This window comes from Pseudochaenichthys georgianus, chromosome 15 (genome assembly GCF_902827115.2).
Source record: "Pseudochaenichthys georgianus chromosome 15, fPseGeo1.2, whole genome shotgun sequence".
Classification (NCBI taxonomy): Eukaryota; Metazoa; Chordata; class Actinopteri; order Perciformes; family Channichthyidae; genus Pseudochaenichthys; species Pseudochaenichthys georgianus.
In genome coordinates this window covers 23,516,645-23,531,104 of record NC_047517.1, presented here as the reverse complement: position 1 = coordinate 23,531,104, position 14,460 = coordinate 23,516,645, and the positions used below count along the sequence as shown (strand labels likewise).

General features: G+C 42.3%; 1 protein-coding gene and 2 non-coding genes across 3 annotated transcripts; all 3 read left to right on the top strand.

The window, feature by feature from the left end:
• Positions 1-2,597: 2,597 nt before the first annotated feature.
• Positions 2,598-14,099, top strand: pprc1 (PPARG related coactivator 1). Its single transcript, XM_034101286.2, has 14 exons — positions 2,598-2,817; positions 4,830-4,925; positions 5,045-5,194; positions 5,381-5,461; positions 5,554-7,495; positions 7,692-7,745; positions 8,562-8,622; positions 8,890-8,957; positions 9,383-10,091; positions 10,201-10,407; positions 12,333-12,408; positions 12,496-12,617; positions 12,910-13,061; positions 13,655-14,099. Exons 1-14 carry the CDS (start codon positions 2,635-2,637, stop codon positions 13,753-13,755), a joined length of 4,002 nt encoding a protein of 1,333 aa, XP_033957177.1. The 5' UTR covers positions 2,598-2,634; the 3' UTR covers positions 13,756-14,099.
• On the top strand, positions 9,008-9,147 carry LOC117460212 (small nucleolar RNA SNORA50). Its single transcript, XR_004553617.1, has one exon. It is a non-coding gene; the product is annotated as a small nucleolar RNA SNORA50 (small nucleolar RNA).
• On the top strand, positions 12,680-12,819 carry LOC117460217 (small nucleolar RNA SNORA50). Its single transcript, XR_004553621.1, has one exon. It is a non-coding gene; the product is annotated as a small nucleolar RNA SNORA50 (small nucleolar RNA).
• Positions 14,100-14,460: the final 361 nt, after the last annotated feature.

Here is a 14,460-nt window from a genome sequence, read left to right as displayed (position 1 = left end):
GTTCTTCAACAAAACGTTCACATGTAAGAGGTTTATCTCTCATTCAGAACAATGAAAATGCTCTCCTCTCACTGTCACCATGGAAACCTGTGTTCTCTGGACACGTCATTAGCTCAAATATAAACACCTGTGTCATGGAACACGATGATGTCATAACTCCAACTGACATGCTCAGAGCAGTAGACTTCAGATAAGGGTTAATGGTCCTGCCCTCAACAGCTCTACGTCAATTATGGGGTGTCATCATATGCCCTTTCCATGGAAAGGGCATATCCCTCGCCATAAAAGACGATGTCGCTATACATTAACTCCTATGCAAATGTTCAAAAAGTGCTCAAACTTCACATGTGTGCTAACAGTCCAGCCGTGAAGACAGCTACTACGGGACAGTTTTGAGATTTCTTCAAATGCCGTTACCATAGTAACACAATGCTCACCATGAAACACGGTTCTCATAACTTCAGTGAAAATGCTCCAAACGGCCCAAAACTTCACAGGTTTGGTAACGATGCAGCCATCAACGCATCTAAGCGTATTATGGGATGTCATCAAATGCTGTTGGCATGGCGACAGATCATTCGCCATCAAGTTAGTTTAAAAGTTTGCAGTTCAAATATTCTGCTGCTTTTCCAAGCCTTTTCACTTTCTTTTCTTCTCTCATCACACATTCAAGCCCCCAGTGTTCATGTATCATTTCAATCTAAATTCTTCACTTTCTTCTTACACATTACAGCATAGCAGTTTAGCGTCAGCTTTTCAGCATAAAGCATTCCCACTAGCAATTTCTTCAGGAATTGCATTCTCTATTTTAGCATAGCCTTCTGTCCAGAGACATGTAAATGTTCCCCCTGTACATCACATGCAGCAAGTTGGGTATCATTCTCTTGCTCGACAAGCTTGTGTAGAACATGTGGACAGGAGGAGCCAGGGATTCATTTTCAAACCTTTAAATTGCTCTCAAAATGAATCAGTAAACTAACTGCATATATTATTAAATAAATGCCATATGCCTAAAAGGGTCATGTTCTTCAAACGAAAAACAGCAAGGGACCATATTGATCAGTGGACTCGTAATTGTTGCTAGAGGGAAAACTGGATGGATGCCAGAGAATTTACAACACACAGTACAGTGGGTCTGCAACCTAGTGTCTGTAGTTTCGTACAATAATACTTTTTCTAATTAAGCATAACGCGTAAATGAGTTTACTGAATAGCTGCAACAACAGGAAAGCTGTTAAAGAATGCAGAGGGATTTTAAAAAATGTCAAACTGTGCACATAGCTTTTTTAATTCTTCACACAGCAGACATTTAATGATATGTAAAACAGAGACACAGACAAAGAGTGAGTGTGAATGATTCTGCACGTGGTTGTGGCTGGACTCACCTCTAATCCATTTCTGCCTGTGGGATACAGGGAATTGCCGATGGCTTTTCAGTGACATGCAGTAGTGAGAAATACATCCTCGCCACTTTTGTATTCGACCCAATTTAATCCCCACCTCTGTTTCACAGCCTGTTTTACTTTTTTACCCGCCTACTTTTTACCTTTCCTTTATGTATTATACCCAGTTACAAAAAGACATTCACCACATCCTTGGCTCTATAGGAAAATTAATTTTCTTTCCACTATTTTGTTAGTCCTCAGTTATCGGCCAATGTCCAATATATGCATCTCTGGGTCTACTACTAGCTTTTCTTAGAGCTTCTCAAAGTATTTTTGAGTAAATCTAGTTTCCTCCATTTGTGTTTGTTCTACAGACGTAAATTCATTCCACAGTGTCACATTGATTTTCAGGGTAAAAAATAATATGCTATAAATATTAAAGTACATCTTTGCATCTTTCAAAATAGATAAAAGCCTATATAGTTGTTGCTGAACAGTGCCCACTGGTGCCACAAAGAACAATTACAGGCCAAAGGAAATGCTAAAAAAGAGAGATAAAGTCAACTTGAACTGACTGACCTGATTCTTTGGTATTTTTAAGCAAGAAAAAAAACAATTAGCATTTAATAGCAGTATGATTATATACATACACTTTTAACACATTTACTTTTAAATGAAAACATGATATACTATTACATTAAAGATGAATTCAAATGCACTAATTTAAGTTTCAGAACTATAGAACAATTTGAAACAACGCCTTTCTTTTGAAATTAAAATCAAGGCCACAAGTAACAATTGTTTTCAGAATCAATGTCAATACGAGTCCAAGTAAACTTCTTCCCATGTGTTGTTTTTTCCAACCAACAGTCCAAAACACCCAAATACTCTATTTATTAAGTATAATAATACAAACCGAGATATCAGCAAATTTAAGAAGCTGGGACCAGCAATTATTTGGCATTTGGATGAAACACCTACCTGCATGTATTTGTTGGAAAGGTTGTATTGCGGTTTCTTCTGTAACACTTAAAACTTGATATTAACACACTTCTTATTTTGTATTAACAGCTCGCAGATGCAATTATCAAACGTATTGCCTCGTGTGCATTTGTGTCCACTTCTTTTTTCAGCAGGGATAAACAGCTAGCCACCACAAGGAAGTATAAACAACCGAAGAACTACAAAGAGACGTGTTCACGTAACCAACCCACTACCCCTAGCGTCACTTTGCGTCCTTTTGCCGGGAATGTCGGACCACGTGTGTCCTGCCGGCGTGCTTGTTCCGCTGGTCCTGGATTCATCTCTCCTCATTCCTAAACGAGTCGGGTCCAGGGAGTGCACCAGCAAGATGGCGGCGCGGTGGGGTGCAGGCGAGGATACGTTAACTGCATGTAATATGGATATGTTCCACATGGATACACTTGACGAGGTAAATAATATGTTATCTACTCTATTTCCTATCCTGTAAACCCAATGTTACTTGTTGTGTGTGTGTTTTAGAGGCAGGACAGAGCGTGTTGTGTGTATGAGTTGTACACTGCGCATGGGAAAAGTGACACGTGGATGCCACAGTAGTATCACTTGTAAAAACTTAATTCAGAAAGCACTCATTGTTTTGTAAAGAGTACAGCTCGATAGCTCGTTGGTGGTATAGGTTTGAAACAATACATACAGCTTCATTAAGAATGGGCTGGTGCTTTTTTAGCTGTATGTTAATGCTAGGAGGTGAGCCAGTAGCTTGTTGGTGAACGACGCAGGTTTTCTCCCTTTATAAAACAAGGAGTCGTTAATAAAAGAAGTGACAGTTGTGTATTTGTATTGGTAGTTGGCCTAGCATGCCCAATAAGAGTGTAATCAATATCAGTCATACGAATTTAAGCTGCATCCGTGTGCAAACGTGCTCTTACTGCTCATCCACTGACCCAGACACACGTGGTAACAATCACTACAAATGCTATTCAGCTGGCTTTATCATCACTGCAGTGAGTATGTTTAGCGTTAGCCATGTCTTTGCTTAACAAAGATTAAGGTGCTAAATTATGCTCTGGTTGTAATAGGCTGCATGCCAGCACATTGCAGTAATGTGTCATCAACTCAATAGGGCACACGATGATGAAGCTCATTTATATAGTGTACAATGACTGAAATAAGAATAGTTAATTAAGACATGTTTGATTATGTAGCCTGACACTGCGGCAGTACACCACGTTTTCATTCAAAACCTGTGTATCCGGTATCTACATGTGGTTTAGTCGTGGTGGATCACATGTTGGCTTCATTTCACACATGCGCAGCTGACACACATCAATATACTCTCTGTACACACACACTCGCCATCCAAATACTTTATCAATAACTACCTGGCGTTTCTAACGTGTGATCAAATGTAGTCTCGTTTGGTACTTTTTGAAATATCATACAGGAGCTTATACGAGGGCCCTGTTCATGTTTGTTTGTAATGCAACACGTGGGCTAGGTTGCTTCCTGTCGACGGGGCGAGGCGAGGATCAAAAATGTCTGCGCTCTGTGTGCATGCGTAGACGGCAACACGTGGGTTACTGTATGACTGCTTTCTTAGATCAAAGTTCACAATGTTATCATTTAGGTGTATTGCATAGTTCAACGATGTGCTAGACTTACTGTAGGTGTGCATATGATTTTAAAATCAGAAGAATTGTTATAAAACAATTAGGCACTTAACACAACATGCATTCAATGCATTTGTTTTCTTTGGACAAAGCTGTCAATACAACTTATATTCTGTTCACAGGTTATCTGTGAAGTTATATAACTTGTATTAATAATAAGTGTGTATGGGATTCCTGCATGGCCAATCAGTATCAATGTTCTTTTGTTTTTTTATTAGATAGTAGCCTACATGTCTTTTGTATTTTCTTTCCCTCTTCTTCTAGTTGAAAATAAAAACTCGTGTTCTCTCTTGCCATGTGGGGTTTCCTTTCTGTCATTTTCAAATGCCTCACTTGAGCTTCGGCTTACTCTCAACTTCAACAACCAAATAAACAAGATAATTTTTTACAGATTTCACTGTCCAAATGTTACATTTTTAACACATTTACACATACAACACTGGGTTTTGTTAAAAATGTATTTGTTAACTTGTGTCTCCTCCCAGTCCAGTTGAAATTGAAATACAGCCAAGTGGTTCATATATTATACTTCAAAGATGTTTAACCCCTTAAATATATAATTAAGTGAGCTGTTAAAAATGTTAATACTCACTGTTTGCATTATTTGGTTTTTGTCTTTGAATTTGAAATACTTTGGGTTGAAACATTTGTTTTCAGATACAACAGCTTGTCTCTACTCTGTGTGTTGGTAACCCTAATATTGAAACTGTCCATGGCCAATCACAATTTTTTATCCTGAATCATGTTGCCAGTTTGGTCTGTCACACAACTGAATTTTTTTCCCCCTCTTTAGACTGATGGGCTGAGCCCCGCAGAGACTCTTGAGGCCCTTCAAAGCTGTTTAGACCCTTCGATTCTTTCCATCTTTGAGGACAGTCCAACAATAGAGGCAAGACCCCTTTCACATGGTTGAACTTAAGTGTTACAAGAAGGTTCTCTAATGTGTCAGCACTGTGCAGTTGTTTGTTGATACTCCGCATTGACCTTTTTTTCCACGTGTGTATTTAGACTAAAGGAATAGACGAGGAAAGTGAAGCCACGCTGCTGACAGCCCTGACAGAGATTCTTGACAATGTGGACGATGAGAACCTGTCCCCATTTGACATGCTGCCTGATTCAGACCTGCTGTCGGGTCAAAAGGGCCGGGAACACTCTCCGGTGAGTGTCCAGCTGTCAGACATAACTCTTAAAGTGTCTAAAATACATTTGCTCTCATCATCCCCCATAATGGATCTAGAAAGAGAACCTGCTGACCTCTGTTTAAATAAACATGTGTATTATAGGTCTGTAAAGACTGTAGAAAAGTGTTTGTCATTAAGCTTTTGTTTATCTTTTATTCTCCAGCTCAGGAGATTGCTGTGTCTCTCACGTTCCCCTCCAGAGAAAGACACGCACTTTAGCTCAGGATCCTTCTCAACTGGAAAGGTAGCTTTACTTACTCATAAGTAACAAATATTACCTTGTGCAACAGACACATTTTTGAATGATATTTTATATATTTTCCCATCTGTACTCAGAGCCTACCTAGGCTACTGGCCGCATTCCAGAGAAGTGATGGGGAGGAAGAGGAAGATGGCTCCCTCAGTCTGAGCCCAATGAGTCACAGTTTATCTCCTGACAGTGACCAGCTACAGTGGGAAGAACTTACCCTCCCACTTCCTGACACTTTTGAGCAGGAGGTAGAAGATGGTATTTCAGTTAGCCTAGGAGAGTTGGTCAGACATATGCACCCGTACTGTATGGCCTATAGTATGGAGGGTGATGAGGGGGAACAGATGTTGCCCGAAGGAGGCATCTTACTTGAAGTTGTAGACCAGGGTGAAAATGGAGAACCCATCTTTGCAATCCAAGATATGGATCTGCCGGGATCTTTTCCATTTAGAGAAGAAGATCAGTTCTTAGAGCATGAAGCAGAAGAAGTTGCCTCTGACACTTCCGAGCATATAGTCGTTGACGATGAAGATGAAGTACAAGTTGTATCCCCTGTGATATCACACCTATGTTTAGATGTGAAAGATGCAATGGTCATCGAGAGACAGAAGGATGAGATAAGAGAGAAAAGTCCGTCTCGGAGAAAAAAGAAGAAAAAATGCAAGGAACAGCACCAACCCAAACCTGTGGAGGAAAGGGTCTTGAGGAGTGGCAAAGTAAGAAAGACGCCACAAGAATCTCTGAAAAAACTTGAAAGGTCAGTCAAAGAAAAGAAGAAAAACAAAGCCCCAAAGCTTCCTCTTGTCTCACCTCCAGCTCCCTCAACTGTAAAACCTAATAAATTAAATTCATGCCAAACTGAAATCACCACCAAAACACCTCAAATGAATGTCCACGTTGCCACACCCCCTAGCTGTTCCCCTTCAACATTGAGCTCCCAGCAGCCTGAAGAAATGCCTAAACAGCTGGCCCCTGAGAAGCTGGAAGTCTCATCACCAGTTCCCTCTGCTGTCCTGCCCCCTATGTCTTCAAAGAGCCCTGCAGCTGCTCCTTCTCCAGCAACACCCCAGATGATGCCACCTGTTAGTGAGGCCCTTCCTCCAGCATGCCCTGTAGTCCCAGAGCCTAAGCCTAAATCACTGAGTCTAGCAGAGTACCGGCGGCTCCGTCTGCAGAAGAAGCCAGCTCCGGTGGAAAAGGCAGACGACAACAGCACCAAGTGGCCCAGCCTTCCAGAGCTTCCTACAGAGCTTCCCATCATCCCCTGCCTCCCCAACCCCACCCCCAAAGACCTTCGACGCCCCAACCCCCAGCCAGAAGTGGTGGAGGTCCGGCCTGCCTGGCAGCCAAGGGGCCCATGTGCACCACCCACACCCGAGGCGCTGTTGGCGCCACCGGCCTACATGGTTGCCTCATCCAGCAAGGTTACACCTGTTCATAAACCCCAGCTAAGACCTGAACCTTCCAAAGTTTCTCTTCCCCAAAAGCAGTCGGTCCCGGTGCCCGAGTCAGCACAGAATTTACCCTCACATCATCATACCATAGCTCAACCTGCATCACCTTGTGTGCCTCAAAGCTCTGCGCCTCCAGCAGAAGGGAAATGCTCTCCCTCACTTTCAGGAAGAAATGGAGGAGTAGATGAAAGTCCCCGATCTCAGCCTGCATCTCCAAAGTCTGTAGAGCTCACCAAAACCTGTTCTAAAACCACTACAGAGGCGATCAAACCCATTGCTGCTACCACTGTGCCTGCGCCCAGTGCCCCCCAGAAGAACATTGTTGTTTTACAGAAGGTACCGGAGGTTACTGCTCCTAAGTCATTAAGGAACCCCATTACAATTGATGGCAAATCATCAAAACCCACAGTCAATGGTACCCAGATGAGTTCTCCTGCAGCTACCCAGCTGAAACCTGTTCTACTTGAAACTAAAGAGAAGCCCACTACAGCGGTGAAACCCACTACAGCGGTGAAACCCCCGAAGGCAAAGAGCGCCACACAGGAGCTAATTGAGGCTTTCACCACAGAGATAGGTAAGCTTGAAGTTTAATACTTTTTTTTTCACCAAGTATTGACAGTATTTTAAAGTAACACGTAGCCGTCACTACTTCAATTGAGCCTGTATCTAATTGATTGGCTGTTTATTAGGTATAATTTATATTTGAGTTCTTATGTTGTAATCAATACATAATGATAAGACCCTTTTTTTTATATAATTTTATTTTGTAGGTATTGAAGCTGCTGATCTGACCAGCTTGCTGGAGCAGTTTGAGGAAACCCAAGGTAACCGATAATGGCAGATTTTTATAGTATAATTTAGTTTATCACAATGTTACACACTGCAGTTTTTTCCTCTCATACCATATTTCTGGCACAAGGGTTATTGTTTTGACCATAGCTTAGTGTGTCACATATTTGGGTACTAAGTTAAATGTTGTCAGAGTATTTCTGGTTGGCGGCAGTGGGATTAAAGCTAGAAGGGCTAGATGACTAGAAGATGGTCATGAAGTGAAGGTTAATGTCTATTCCCTCATATTTCTGACCAGCAAAGCTTGAATCTTATCTGATCTTCATAGAGAAGTGTGTTATAATGTTTAGGTTTTGTGTGGGGGCGGGGGACTTCGTATGGTTCAAAATGCATGATTTTGTTTCCTACTGAAACACTCCCCTTTAAGAGATGAGTGCTGTGAGGGGCAGAGGAGCTGCTTTGTGCTCTTGTCTGCTCAGCTGATGGAATTCTGCCCTGTCTGCAAATCCATTTAACTCTCGCCCTGCTGTCTTTGTTTGGCCGGATCTACAAGCCCCAAGCCTAACATGTAGCTGGACTCTGTATGTGCCATTACTCATGTTAGTGGGCTTGTTGTTGAACCCTCATAGGGTGTATTATGTTAAGTGTGACCACATGGTGAATTCCCAAGGAAAATATTCAGTTTTAGTATTACAAGGGCTGAATAAAAGATTTACATGTACACCTGACATGCTGTAAGTTGTATAGTTCATCCTATGATAGTCAAGCTGAGTTTTTATCTATCATATTCCTTGTGTATTTGTTGTTTTTTTGGGCTCATTCACTTATTTCCTTGTTCCTTCTCTCTCCAGCCAAGGAGGAGAAATGTGTGCTGGAGGTCTCTGGTAGAGCAGCAGCTGTAGGAAACTCGAGGTGAGTTACCCTACAGCTTTGAAGCTGCTCTGTGAGTGGAGTCTGGGTTTCTCTGAGACCTGTTGGTGTGTGTGCACACACCTTTTGCCAAGACCTACCGCAAACCCTGCTTTTGTCTGGCCACAGTGATGGCCTTTTCAGGATTACATTTGTTCGACCTGGCTTCACAGGGTTTTTTTTGTCTAGACTTGTCTACACTGTAATCAAGAAGTGGAAGCTACAATATTTACCAGTGATATACTAATGGCAACTGTTCTCGGTTTACAGTTTTGAGTCGGCTCCAGAGAGAACGGTTGTGGAGCATGTGAGAGCAAATGACCTTTCGAGTCATGCAGGTAACAAGAGTTTACTGTTTACATCTTGATGTGGCTATAACATTAGAAGATTGCACTGTCTTTGAACCTTGTTGGTCTCATCCATGACCTCTTAGGCCAAGCTACAGTGCTAAAGCAAATTCAGGCTTGTTCATAACTGGAGCCCCCTGGCAACACCCCCAGGTTGTTCTTTTAAATGCAAGTCACAGCTAATTCACCATTTTCACTTAAGCTTTAAGACAATTCCACTCAATTAAAATAACACAACTGATATCAGAAAATACTGTTGTCTTCTTGTATGGCTTAATAAAACGGCACAATCATTAGGTATGGTGTTTTGAAATCATGCGTCATAGTCATAGATTTGCCACCTTGCCAAACAGATTACCAACTACCGTTTGAGTGTTTGGTTTAACTGTGGTGCTCTTTGTTTTCCGGTGCTTCAGCTTTGACTCCTCCAGCTACTCCCCCACACCAGATGTGGAAACCCCTGGCCGCTGTGGCCCTTCTCGGAAAGAGCAAGGTAGCTGAGGCCCAAAAGTTGAGCCCCGCCAAAGTTATCCAGATAGAAGCCAGGCCCTTGCCCTCAGCCAGGTCCCGGAGCAAACCCTATCCTGCTGCTGCTACTGTCTCCGCCGAGTTGGCATGCATGGACCACGACTATTGCCTCCCCAACAAAGGCCCTTCTGGAGAGCCAGGCAAGCGCTGGAATGTCAAACAGCCATCTTTTATCACTATTAAACCCATCAAGCAACCCACTACACAAACCCCTCATGCTGCCCTGGCATTGTCTGCCACAAACTCTGTGATTAAAGCCCAAACACGAAAGCTTCCTCTGACAGAGCCCCTGGATCACAGGACTGGTATGACAGAGAGAAGCTCTGTCCTGGAGACTCCAGATGCTTCCCCTGCTCGGCAGGAGACTGATGTCACTGAGAAAGAAGGAGGCCCTAAGAGTGGGCATTCTGGGAGAACATACCGTCGACGAGCTGTTTCTCGCACACCCAGCCCCAGATCCAGTTCCAAAGAGAGGACTGGAGGCCGCTCTAGAAAAAGAAGATCCCATCATTCTCCCAGCCCCATGTCCAGCAGTTCAGAGTCTGACTCCCATTCCTCTAGATCTCGGTCTAGATCCCACTCTCCATCTAAGAAGAGGTTAGTTCCAAAGACATGAGACCCCGGGATCATACAGCATCTTGATAACCATTTTAGGGTCATTATTTCCCTTGTTCATCCCTGGTATTCCTTCCTGTTTCCTTTCAAGGTATCGTCCTCATCAATCCGAAAGTAGTTCAAGCTCCTCGTCCCGTTCTTCCTCTCGGTCTTCTCCCTCGGTGTCCCGCTCCCCTCCCAGAAGGAGGAGGCGGTTCTCATATTCCTCCTCTCGTTCAGGCTCTTGGAGTCGCTCGAGATCACGCTCTGGGTCCCCTCACAGGCGAGCTCAGTGGAGCAGAACCAGAAGATTGTACAGGTGCGGTATATGAATCATGCCTATATGGTTGGTAGGGGCATCATGGATTGTATAGCTGTTTCAATAGTACATATTAAATATCAGGCAGTTTATTAAAAACGTTATCAATCAATGTTTATTTATATAGCCCAATATCACAAATGTTACATTTGTCTCAGTGGACTTCACAGTGTGTACAGAATATCAGTATGACAATGCGACACCCTCTGTCCTTAGACCCTCACATTGTACAAGGAAAAACTTCCAGAGATGAACCCCACAGTTTAAAGGGAAAAATGGGAGAAACCTCAGGGAGAGCAACAGAGGAGGGATCCCTCTACCAGGACGGGACAGACGTGCAATAGATGCCGTGTAAATCGAAGAGATAATACATTTTACAGCATAGGTTGACCAAATGTTTGGAAATGCATGTGTCTGTAATAAGATGAATCCACGAGGATGTCAACAATCCTGTGGGAGCCATCAGGGAAGTAGTATGATGAGTCAGGCAGGACCACAGAGGCAGGTTCAGCTACGACTCGAAGTCCAGAACTCAGGATAGACTACTTAGGGTACAGACGGATAGAAGGAAGAAGTAAGTGTCCCCCGACAGCCTATAGCAGCTAAACTAACGTGTCTACGTACATCAGGTCTGATTTTCAAGACCCGCGACGTGCAATACCGAACCCGCCCATATTGCCAATTAGTTCCGCAACCCGACCCCGCATATATGAGCAGTGAAAACGTGCAATTATTAACACACGCAGTTGCATATTTTTCTCAAGAAGCGTGGGATGTTGGTTATTTCCTCCATCTAGGACGACACCAAAAGCCTCCCAGACATTGGATTTCGCTCTTGAGGAAGTGTTATTTAAAATGCTGTATTCTCCACTAGAGAGCTTCACCTCAGCCATTTCAAATGTGGCGCTCTCAGCTGCAGATTGATGCGGTGTAGAGGTTATGATTATGCGCTGTCCCGCGGGGGAGAGGTCTGAGGATTTAAACATTAAACTAAATTATTATTATTTTAATATATTTATTATGCAACACCCGCGACCCGACCCGCATCATCTTTGTTTTACCCAGAACCAAACCCGGAAAAAAGCTTTTTAAAAGATACCACCTGCGAATCACTTTTTTTGCGGGGTATCCGACCCGATGCAGGACTCTGACGTACATGCACTCCCTTAGGATAGGTTGAGGGATAAGGGGTAGTAAGTAAGAAGTGAGGAACAGAGGTGGAGAGGCACAACGTGTCTACGTACATGCACTCCCTTAGGATAGGGTGAGGGAAAAGAGTAGGAACTAAGATGTATCTATACCATGAGCGCATTGCTCCTAAAAAGCTTTTTGGCAGTGACACCAATCAACAGTTGTGCGTGGACTCGGCAGGGATCAAGGCACATATATGCCTTTCCCTGCTTCCACCGTCTAGACACACAACCAAATTACATCTATACTAACGTGTCTACGTCAATGCACTCTTATTAGATTATTTTATCAACTATAAGCTTTATCAAAAAGGAAGGTCTTAAGCGTACTCTTAAAAACGGATAGGCTGTCTGCCGCCCGAACACAAACTGGAAGCTGATTCCACAAAAGTGGAGCTTGATAAGAAAAGCCTCTGGCTCCCATTGTACTTTTAGAGACTCTAGGAACAACCAACAACCCTGCATTCTTGGAACGCAATGCCCTAGTACGACAGTAGGGTATAATGAGTTATTTAAGGTAAGATGTCGCCTGCCCATTAAGGGCTTTGTAGGCGAGAAGAAGAATTTTAAATTCTATCCTGTGTTCTTTAGGGAGCCAGTGTAAGGCAGCCAGAACAGGAGTAATGTGGTCCCTTTTCCGAACTCTAGTTAGTACACGTGCTGCAGCATTTTGAATTAGCTGAAGCGACTTAACTGAATTTTTTGGTTTAAAGGTTTTATTTTGTCTTTCTTCAGCCCCTCGTGTATGACCAGCTATGCTCAAGCTGGAAAGAATAATGTTGAAGTGAAGAAATGCAAAGAGAAAGCCATTGTAAGTATTTGTTTCTCTTTAGTACACTGGTCTCAAAGCAAAGTTGTCAAAAATGTTGTTAGTCTGATGGACTATTTATTCCATCAGGAGGAGCGGCGGGTTGTTTACGTTGGTCGCATTCGGGGAACGATGACCCAAAAAGAACTTGGAGAACGCTTCTCTTTTTTTGGCGAGATTGAAGAATGCACCCTGCACTTTAGAGACCAAGGGTACGTACATAAACAGCTTCTGTAATGTACTGTTAATATCTTAATATGGCTTTAACGTTACATTGCACTGTCTTTGAACCTTGTTGGTCTCATCCATGACCTCTTCGGCCAAGCTACAGTGCTAAAGCAAATTCAGGCTTGTTCATAACTGGAGCCCCCTGGCAACACCCCCAGGTTGCTCTTTTAAATGCAAGTCACAGCTCAAACTACGTACAATAGCAATTTTGACCTTTACTAGACCTCAGACAAACTTAAAATGAATACAGGCTGATGGTTTGGTTATCTCTCACAGGGACAACTATGGGTTTGTGACTTATTACGACACCAAGAATGCATTCACGGCCATCGAGAATGGAAGCAAGCTACGCAAGTCCGACGAGCTTCCATTTGATCTCTGTTTTGGAGGAAGGAGACAGTTCTGCAAGTCAAACTATGCTGACCTGGGTAGGCATAAATCAACTGACACGAAGTTCCTGTAGCTCTTGCCAAGTTAATGTTAACCTATCAACATATTATTGATGTTGATTGGGATCATTACCATTTGAAGGGATCATCGCACTGCAGGTAGAAGCATACTGTCCTTAAAAGTGGATTACAATACACCAAAAGAATACATTAATATATTGTATAACACTTAGTATTTTGGTTTCACACCAGTCACCAAACTGCCTCCTTCATGGCTTGCCAGCAGGGCTGTAGCAACTATTGAAGAGACACAGGTCATGTCCCATTTATTGATTTTACAATTGTGCAGGTTGTGCTTTTTTGTGACATTTTAAATTAAACACACAATGCACATGATGGGTTTTTAAATGTTGATTCTGATGTTGGTTTCCTGATGAAGTGTATTCCTTATATACTTTGGAAATGTCGGGGGGAAATTATGAGGCAATTTAAAATGGAATTGAAAGAATCATATTTTTCAGAGCTGGTCAAAGTTTAGGATGTGTTTTGCAGGTTGTATTTGGGCTTCAGCATTTATATAATCGACACTGGTCTCGAGTCTTTTTTTAATCAAAGCAAACTTGTTTTTTCAGATTCGAGTAAGGATTACGATTCGTCGTCTGGGAAAGGAAAGTTTCAGACACTAGACTTCGACACTTTATTGAAGCAGGCCAAGCAGAATCAGAGGAGGTAACAGGAGGCCTGCAGCAGGAAGCACCTGACACTTACCTCAGAGCCAATGGCTGGCTCCTCACCTGCAACACTGTCTTTACATTTAAGTTGTTGCCTTAGTTTTCTTTTGTTTGTGTTTATTTTGTTTCTCAAAGCTTACACCTTCTATTGAAGTGAAGATTTGTAATGAAATGGTAAAAGAAAAAAAATGGAATGAGTCAAATTTAAATATTTTTTTTTAAAGTTTATTTAAATGTGCACATTTAAATTGTATTGAGAATCATTTTTAAAAATACATGGGATGGAGCTCTCTAATTACTGGGACAGGTTGTGTTACATTGAATGTACTACGGACCTAAATAAATAATGACCTAAAATACTTTGCTTGTTTTTCATTCCAACTGTCTGTATTCTTTAGTTACAATATTGAGAGGTATCGGCCCTCAACATAAAAGTTGTCATGTTCCAACAAAATATAGGTGTAACAAATAAAACACTCAGGTTTCTGTATAAAAAGCACAGCTGATACAAATTCTGTAAAGTGTCCAAGAGAGCTGGCATGTAAAATACCTGAGTCCTGCAACTGGTTTACCTTAATCTATAAATGATGTGAACGCTGAAAGTTTCAAATGTTTTTACGGTATTTGAATGAGAGGCAAAATTGTCAGAGGTGCACCTCAGAATCAGAATACCGTTATTAGTCCCACAGAGGGGAAATGTATGTTAC

Bases quoted from the DNA above. Each gene is read 5' to 3' on its own strand.
- pprc1 (XM_034101286.2), top strand. From the start codon at position 2,635: ATGTCGGACCACGTGTGTCCTGCCGGCGTGCTTGTTCCGCTGGTCCTG. The intron at 4,926-5,044 runs GCAAGACCCCTT...GTGTGTATTTAG, and splicing joins AGGACAGTCCAACAATAGAG to ACTAAAGGAATAGACGAGGA. The intron at 5,195-5,380 runs GTGAGTGTCCAG...TTTATTCTCCAG, and splicing joins AGGGCCGGGAACACTCTCCG to CTCAGGAGATTGCTGTGTCT.